The 9,409-nt window shown below is 48.0% G+C and overlaps 2 protein-coding genes across 2 annotated transcripts in view; one reads left to right on the top strand and one right to left on the bottom strand.

The window, feature by feature from the left end:
* LOC310837292 (uncharacterized protein) overlaps window positions 1–9,409 on the bottom strand; it is a 530,615-nt gene that overhangs the window by 501,034 nt on the left and 20,172 nt on the right. The gene's annotated exons all lie outside the window — the stretch shown is intronic.
* Window positions 230–9,305, top strand: PSMB9 (proteasome 20S subunit beta 9). Its single transcript, XM_083725327.1, has 6 exons — window positions 230–378; window positions 2,594–2,661; window positions 3,079–3,210; window positions 7,274–7,403; window positions 7,480–7,621; window positions 8,970–9,305. Exons 1-6 carry the CDS (start codon window positions 343–345, stop codon window positions 9,095–9,097), a joined length of 636 nt encoding a protein of 211 aa, XP_083581453.1. The 5' UTR covers window positions 230–342; the 3' UTR covers window positions 9,098–9,305.

Here is a 9,409-nt window from a genome sequence, read left to right as displayed (position 1 = left end):
GCCTCGGCATTGGCAAACAGGTTCTGGAGCAGATCCCCGGAGGATCAAGTGTCCAGCACGCTCCGGAGAGCTGGCTGCCAGTAACCTGAGCGCTGGGGAAGCGGCTTGGGATGCCTGAAGACCCAGCGCCCCCCCAAAGGGCAGCAAAGGCGGCCTTGGCCATCGCCCCACCGCGCCCCATTCAGAGCCGGACGGCGACTCCCTCGCAGGTTAAACTTTAACGCGAGGAGGGGCGCCCTCTGGCGGCCGCGAGCGGCTCTGCAGGCGGCAGCGTCCCCTGTCACTTTCGTTCTCGGTCGGTTCCCGCGGAAGAAGCTGCAGCGCTCCGGGTCGGGGGCCACCATGGACCACCGCGGGCCGCAGAAGATCAGCATCGGCGTGAGTATCTCTGCGTGTGTCCAGGTCGCGTGGGGGGTGGGGTTTGCCTAGGATTCGCAGGAATCCAAATGCCCCTGAACACTTTTTTTGGGGAGGGTCGCTCCCCCCAAATAGGGGGCTGGATAGATGGGTAGGGGGAGAGCGAAATCGGGGAGGGGGCTTAAGGTACATTCACCCGTTTCATGTTTGGAAAAACGGAGGCAGGAGGGCAGTTTTGCACCACCAACAGTCACGGATCTCGCCCACACTATTTTTAATTTTTTTTAAAATTTTATGCCCATACTATTTTACTAAATTGGTGGGTTCTTGCAAGGCAGAAATTGTTTTCGGAGTGAGGATCCTCCCCCTCTAACCCTATTGGCATATTCACCTGTCAAAGTACGTCATTCTTCCTCTTCCCATATCCCCTACGGAATAGTAATAGAATCGCAGAAACGTAGAATTTGTAGACCCCAGGGAACTCAGCTAAAGCATCCATGAGAGATGGCCTTGCAACCTCTGCTTGAAAACCTCTGAGGAAGGAAAGCCCGGGTTCTTCTTTAGATTTAAAGCCAGCCAATTTATTCTTATTCTTATATATTTTTTTTATTAAATGTTCTGTTTTACCATTTTAAATACTCATTTTACATCCTTAAAATCTCTGACTTCCCTTCTTCTCTTTCCATGGTTCATTTTACGTATCATAAACCCCTGCATCTTTTACAAAAACTATACCATTCAGTATTCCATTATTGCATCCACCGAAACTTACTTACACTGTTGAATTTATCTTAACGCTGACAGCGTTTTCAGCTGTACACAGTTATTTCCCATTTTTCAATAAACATTTTCCAATCTTCTTTAAATGTATATTTGAAGCAAATGTTGGAAACAAGAACCACCAGTGGTATTTTATCCTCTCTTCTCTACAGTAGCCTAATAATAAGAATAATAATAACCCTGCTCCATTTAGAATCCAGCTGTCTCACTGATTGTACGAGTGTAAAACTACCAGTGCCAGAGGGCCAGGCCTCCAAGCACCGACAAAAACCCTACCCTCCATTTCTTCTCCTTTGCAAAAGATCTCAATGGAGTCTGCTTCCCTGGGGCAAATGGGGTCCTGCCCCACCAGCCTCTACCTGCCAACCTGCTAGTCTCAGTATTGCCCTTGTCAAACTCAATGGGGAGGAGGGACAAGCAATAGACTTAGTTGGTTCTGGCGCCACCTTCTGTTCGGCTCCTGGCCTGCTGCCCTACTGGTTCCAAGGGGCACCAGAAACCCCTGAAAAAGTCAAGACTCCCCCTTGTTATTGAGGGGAATTGAATTGAATTCTAAATTTTATTCTGGAAACGTGGAAGATTAAAAGGGGTCACACAAAAATGGATGTACCGTGCCATATTAGAAACAAAAAAACTTGGTTTGATGAACTGGAAGAGCTGCAAAAAGATTCCATTGAGCACATGGATTGATAATATGGACAGACTAGCTACATACGAACGAATTGCATGTCGCAAATGAAGAATAGATAAATATGAAGAAATCTGGAGGGAATATTTAAGTGATAAGGTGGACAGTGGTGGGAAGTAGGGGAGGAGGAAGAGGTGGGGAAACATTGTTTAAAAGGTGTTGTTGTTGTTTAGTCGTGTCCGACTCTTCGTGACCCCCTGGACCAGAGCACGCCAGGCCCTCCTGTCTTCCACTGCCTCCCGCAGTTTGGTCAAACTCATGCTGGTAGCTTCGAGAACACTGTCCAACCATCTCATCCTCTGTCGTCCCCTTCTCCTTGTGCCCTCCCTCTTTCCCAACATCAGGGTCTTTTCCAGGGAGTCTTCTCTTCTCATGAGGTGGCCAAAGTATTGGAGCCTCAGCTTCAGGATCTGTCCTTCCAGTGAGCACTCAGGGCTGATTTCCTTAAGGATGGAGAGGTTTGATCTTCTTGCAGTCCATGGGACTCTCAAGAGTCTCCTCCAGCACCAGAATTCAAAAGCATCCATTCTTTGGCGATCAGCCTTCTTTATGGTCCAGCTCTCACTTCCATACATCACTACTGGGAAAACCATAGCTTTAACTATACTGACGGTATGTCAGTATTCAAATCTGAATTGTCAAATTGTGTTATTAGTGTTACTATGGTTTTTGTTGTCTGTGTCTTTTGCGGTTGTTGTTTGTATTGAAAAAATGATTAAATACATTTTTTAAAAACAAAAAAACTCACCCTTCTTTCCCCTTCCGCAGACAACCATCATGGCCGTGGAATTTGATGGAGGGGTTGTGATTGGATCTGACTCCCGAGTATCTGCAGGGTAAGTGCTGTGCGTTTGAGAAAGGGGGGTGTTTGTGTGTTTGTGTACACCTGTCTAATGTCTGGCCTCTCCACCTGATGGTGGGGAATCGCAGGGCAGTGTAATATTTCCGAGGCTAGTTTTCTGTGCGGGAGTTTTCTTCCTCCGAGATCCATATCTCTTTGTCCAAACGAGGCCTCCTTGAATGCGTGATGGAAATCCACCTTCCACAGGACTAGCTGCTTGACCAGTTAAATGGCTGGCTTCCAAAGTTGGAACTACGTGAAGTGTGCCAAGCAGTGCATGAGAGCCAAAATGGCCACCTCTGATTTCCTCTGTTGACATATTTGTGGGATTCCTTTTCTGTGGGAATGTTGTTTGTTGCCACTGTAATGTCCGCCTCTCCTTTCACCCTGTGCTTTTGCCATCTCCTCCCAGGCAGTCCGTGGTGAACTGCGTCTTCAACAAACTGGAGCGGCTGCACAACCGAATTTATTGTGCCCTCTCCGGCTCGGCAGCGGATGCCCAGGCCATTGCCGACATGGTGAACTACCAGCTAGAGCTGCACAGGTGAGCACTAGTGGCAGCTTCTCAGGTGAGGGAGGGGGAAGGGTGCCAGTCACAGGTGCCATCTCCAGAGGGCGCTACACAGTGGCCAAGCGTCACCTTAGCTCAGGTGAATTTCAGGGAAACCACTGCAAAAACAAGAGAGGGGACGTTCCATTTTAACAGCAGTTTTGGCAGAGCATGGGTCTCTTAATCTCAGTGCTGTGGGTTCGATATACACACTGGGCAAAAGATTCCTGGGTTGGGTTGGACTCGATGATCTTCATGTAACTCTATGATAGGTGGGTGGGACAATCCACTTGTCAATCATATGATTGACAGGAGCGTTGTCCACCCAGCCCACCTGTCACAGTTGGCTGTCAGAGACAGGGGTCTAATAAAGATCTGGTCTCCCCAGCCAAAATGTTTCTCCAACCTAGAGTAAACGGCAAAGAAAATTGGCTACTCCTATTTTTTAAAAGAAATAAATACTCTGAGCATGTACAGTTTCTCATTTTAAAGTGCAGCACCATAACTACTACAGTGGTACCTCTGGATATGAATAGGATCCATTCTGAAGCCCTGTTCGCATCCTGAAGTAAACGCAACCCGCATGTGCACATGTGCGTATGTCACGATTCGCCGCTTCCACACATGCGCGCGATGTCATTTTGAGCGTCTGCGCATGCGCGAGTGGTGAAATCCGGAAGTAACATGTTCCGTTACTTCCGGGTCGCCGTGGAGCACAACCTGAAGCAACTTCAACCCGAGGTATGACTGTACAGGAATAAAACGGAGTTTCCTTCTGTTTTCCTTGTGCTCAGCACCTTTGCTTGGACACAAGTATAATTTTGTTGTAAAAAAAAAGAGAGTAATATATATTTTTAAGGAAAAAAATACAGTGGTACCCCAGGTTACATATGCTTCAGGTTACGTACCCTTCAGGTTACAGACTCCGCTAACTCAGAAATAGTACCTCGGGTTAAGAACTTTGCTTCAGGATGAGAACAGAAATCGCGCGGCAGCGGCAGGCCCCATTAGCTAAAGTGGTGCTTCAGGTTAAGAACAGTTTCAGGTTAGGAACAGACCTCTGGAACGAATTAAGTACTTAACCTGAAGTACCACTGTATAAAGAAAATGAGCATCTGGACTCATGTGGCTATAAACATGTTTTAAAAAATAAGAATAAAGGGAGGATGCTGTGGTGACCAGCCTCAATGATTTGCTCCCCCCCCCCAATTTTGCCATTTTCACCATTTTCTTTTTTTAAAAAAAATGATATTTATTAAGGGTTTGAAAATTACAAAAAGAAAAAACAAAAAGAATCAAACACAACAAAACAAAACAATACAATACAGCACAAAACAAAAACACTACATAAATATAACAAATTAAAAAAAACCAATTACAAACACATTCAATACTTTCAATGTTATTATCTTTCCTTAACTTGTTTCAGCGACTTCCTCACACCTCTCTTCTTTTTGTATCCCACTTCAATTAGTTGTTTCAGCAAATCCTTTCCATCTTCCTCAATTCTTTGTCCTATAATTTATCTTAACAGGTTCTAACCTTGATTTCCCTTTAATCCCTTTACAATTTATTGTACTTAAATCTTTATAGCATTTCTGCTAAAAAAATGTAACTTGATTCCAACATCTTTCTAACATTCCTTAATTTTACAATGTTTCTGTAGATAGTCTTTAAATTTCTTCCAATCTTCTTCCACCGACTCTTCTCCCTGGTCTCCATTTTCACCATTTTGTGCTGCTTTCTAGATGGTAATGAGTGGGGTGGGGGCTGGGTCTTGGCCTTGAGGTCTAGCCCCACTGCCAGCTGCAAGCCTCATCTTTAAGCCACCTGGCAATTGATTCAGATGTTAGGTGAACTCAGCCTGGTTTTTGGAAGAAACAAGACAGGTTGTTGGTGCTGAACCGCCCTCTAGTGGCCAAAGCAGGAAGAGGTCTCTGTTCTCTCTTCTCTGTTATCACCTGATTTCCCAGAAAAGGAGACTCCAGATTCAGCCGTTAAAGCTGTTGCTATTACGAGATATCATGCAGCCAATCAGAAGCCGCACCTTTGTTTTCCAATGTTTTGGAAGTCAAACGGACTTCCGGAACGGATTCCGTTCGACTTCCAAGATAGCACTGTACACGTGAAAGGGGCTTTTGCAGACCTCTTCACGTTCAGTGTGTATTTTAAAGTGAGGGGAGCATATCCTATATAGAAATAGCAAGATCCATGCTCTTATTCTCACATGAGAGAATCAGCAGGTTTGCGGAGGTGGAGGGGACCCAGTGGCGTAGCGTGGGGGGCCGGCCGCACTGGGTGCAACATCTGAGGGGGGACGCGCTCGCCACCTCCGGAGTCGCCGAAGAGCCTCGGGCACAGGCTGTAGCAGAGCCCCATGTCTCGCGGAACCGATGAGCTGTGCGCGCGTCCGGGCTGAAGGCATCCGGCAGGCAGCGGCTCTCAGTGCTCGCCACGGTCCCCACACATCAGGGCCACGGAGGGCGCGCCAGGCAGCCCCTCCTCACAGCCCCGCCACTGCTGCTGCTGCAGCTGCTGGGCCATGTTGCATTTTCCTCGCCTCCCTGCCCTCCTCCTCCTCCCGTCGTTTGGGCGGCAGCGCCAGCGGCAACTCGCCTCAGATCACCTGACACAGACCCGCCGCTGCCGTGGCTACCTTACCGTAAATGTCCCAGCCCAGGCAGCAGCAAGAAGAAGCTGGCAGCGGCGGCAGGTTAGGGGTTAGGGGCGCAAATTACTTGCCTTGCCCCGGGTGCTGACAACCCACGCTACGCCGCTGAGGGGACCCCCAAAATTTGGCAGAAATACGAAAAAAAAGCCTTTAAGCAGTGATTCTTAACCTGTGGTCCCCAGATGTTGTTGGACTACAACTCCCATCATCCCAGAGCTCTGGCCTTGCTAACTAGGGGTGATGAGAGTTGTAGTCCAACAACATTTGGGGACCCACAGGTCGAGAAAGGCTGCTTTAAGGGGAGAAAATGTGAAGGGTGGGGGAAAGACACCCCCCCCAAAAAAAACAGGCCAGTGAGGTGCATGCTCAGTAGACACAGAATGCTAGGTGTGTCTGTGGAAAATCAGGTGGGAGAGGGAATGTGATGGAGTATCTTGAAAAAGGGCATGGCTGGCTGGCTAGAACCCTGAACAGGAATGCACTGCACTGCTGTGGTTTTGTTGCAGGACCCAATTCCCCTCATTTTTCCCTAATGCAAGAAGGGCTTTTACACTCGCCAGAAGCTTGGCTCTGCCCTCACCGGTCCTGGAAGGATCCTTTTAAAAAGTCCCATATGACCAGAGACTTTGCGCCTGTTCATTGGGGGATATAGGAAGCCCAGAGCACTTGTTCTTTAGATGTCCCTTTTATGAAGAGGCACGTAGTGAGACCATTGACCCCCTGCTGGTGAGGCTCGCTGACCTCCCGGAAAAGCAAAAATTTGACCTTTTCCTGTTAGGCAAAAATCATAAGATGACCCGGATGGTCACCAGATTCTGTGTACAGATCTGTAGGCGCAGACCATCCCCCGACTCAAACTAGTTCGTTAAGAAAATCCCCAAATTCTGTTCCATGGGTGACTCCGGGTCATCTCTCTGTGGTAGCTTATCTTAAAGTTTTAAATGTCTACATGTTCATCGCATTTATAAATTTTAAATTTATTGTTGTACATTGTTTTAACTGTTTGTTTTCTTTCTGGGAATGTACCCCCAAGTGTGTTTTATAAGCTGGTCTTCGACTGTAATAAATCATCTATCTATATCTATCTACCTACATACCGTATTTTTTGCTCTATAAGACTCACTTTTTCCATCTTAAAAAATAAGGGGAAATGTGTGTGCGTCTTATGGAGCGAATGCAGGCTGCGCAGCTATCCCAGAAGCCAGAACAGCAAGAGGGATTGCTGCTTTCACTGCGCAGCGATCCCTCTTGCTGTTTGGGCTTCTGAGATTCAGAATATTTTTTTTCTTGTTTTCCTCCTCCAAAAACTAGGTGCGTCTTGTGGTCTGGTGCGTCTTATAGAGCGAAAAATATGGTACCTAATCTTTTTTTTTGGCTCCCTGGCAGCTTGAACGTGGAGGGTCCTCCGCTGGTCCTGGCCGCAGCCACCTTGGTGAAAAACATCAGCTACAAGTACAAGGAGGAGTTTTCGGCTCACCTCATGGTGGCAGGATGGGACCCCAAGAAAGGCGGGCAGGTAAGCAGAGAGAACGATGGGCCAGGGATGGTTTCTGGCGCCCCACCTGCTCCGCTCATTCTCTGCTACCTTCCAGGTGTACGGGACTCTGGGCGGGATGTTGACCCGACAACCTTTTGCGATTGGCGGATCCGGGAGCACCTACATTTACGGCTATGTGGACTCTGCCTACAAGCCAGGAATGAGCCGGGAGGAATGCCGCCAGTTCACAATGAACGGTAGCCGTCTAAGCTGCGTCCATTTCAGGGTGGTGGCGTGACAGGGAATTTTTTTTTGGGGGGGGGTGGAGAGGCGGAAACAAAGCTGGACTCCTAGAAAGTCTAGTCCCATCTTTACAGAAGGTACAGGGTTTGACCCAAACTCAGAGAGAAGTAGCTCTTCAGAAAGATGGAGTTTGGAGAACCATTGTTAACCACTGTTAATCGTTGTTAACCATTGGAGAAAATAGCAGTACAGTGGTACCTCGGGTTACAGACACTTCAGGTTACAGACTCCACTAACCCAGAAATAGTACCTCTGGTTAACAACTTTGCCTCAGGATGAGAACAGAAATCGCGTGGCGGCAGCGGGAGGCCCCATTAGCTAAAGTCGTACCTCAGGTTAAGAACAGTTTCAGGTTAAGAACAGACCTCCAGAACAAATTAAGTTCTTAACCTGAGGTACCACTGTATTTCCTAGAAATGGGTTGTGGTTTCTATAGCTATGCAAGTTAAAAAAAGTTATACAAGTTAAAAAAAGCAACAGGGCTCCGTCTGCACTGGGCATTTAAAGTGCTATGATGCCACTTTAGAATATCATGGCTTCCCCCAAAGAATTCTGGGAACTATAGTTTGGTAAGGGTACCGAGAACTAACAACTCTCAGCATCCTTACCAAACTACAGTTCCCAAACCCCTTATTTTCTCCACAAAGCTACAATTCCCAGAGTTGTTTAATAATCAATCCCTGTTCTACCCAAGGGAACTTTGGGAATTGTAGCTCTGCAAGGGACACGGGTGGTGCTGTGGGTTAAACCACAGAGCCTAGGACTTGCCGATCAGAAGGTCGGCGGTTCGAATCCCCGCGACGGGGAGAGCTCCCGTGGCTCGGTCCCTGCCCCTGCCAACCTAGCAGTTCGAAAGCACGTCAAAGTGCAAGTAGATAAATAGGTACCGCTCTGGCGGGAAGGTAAATGGCGTTTCCGTGTGCTGCTCTGGTTCGCCAGAAGCGGCTTAGTCATGCTGGCCACATGACCCGGAAGCTGTACGCCGGCTCCCTCGGCCAATAAAGCAAGATGAGCGCCGCAACCCCAGAGTCGGCCACGACTGGACCTAATGGTCAGGGGTCCCTTTACCTTTAAGGAGACTAGAAGTCTCCTAACAGCACTCAGCACCCTTAACAAACTACAGTTCCCAGGCTTCTTTGGGGGAAGGCTCGACTGTTTAAAGTGCTTTGATACTATTTTAAATGCATAGGCCCTAACAACAACAACAACAAATTCATTATATCATGCCCACTCTCAAAGCTTTTTCTACAGCATCAGCTGAATTTCAACGCCCCTTTTCCTTTCTCTTCCCTCTCCTTTCAGCCATTGCCCTCGCCATGTGCCGGGACGGATCCAGCGGGGGGGTCATTTACCTCGCCACCATCACCAAAGAGGGTGTCAAGGAGGAAGTTGTCGTGGGAGACGAGATTCCCAAGTTCTACGACGAATGAATTTGCTCCCCTCCCCCTTTTTTTTATTCCCGTTAGTGGAGGGCAGCCCATTTGGACAAGGGGGCACTGCCCCACCTACCTTCCTTCTTGCTTACAGCAGCCTGCCTTTGGCTCTGGCTCCCCCTAGTGTTGGCCTCCCTGTCTCCTGCCTTATCTGTCTCAATGTGCACTACCCTCTGCTGACAAAATAAACTTTGCTAGAGAAAAACTGTGCCCCGTGTGGTCCATGGGACAGAGGCTCTCCACCGCCATGCGCATGCACACATGCATATTCACAGTCGTGCCTGCACACACTTCTGTGTGGGAATCTGC

Source organism: Podarcis gaigeae (genome assembly GCF_964106915.1).
Source record: "Podarcis gaigeae genome assembly, chromosome: 2".
Classification (NCBI taxonomy): Eukaryota; Metazoa; Chordata; class Lepidosauria; order Squamata; family Lacertidae; genus Podarcis; species Podarcis gaigeae.
This window is presented reverse-complemented; position numbering and strand designations above follow the sequence as displayed.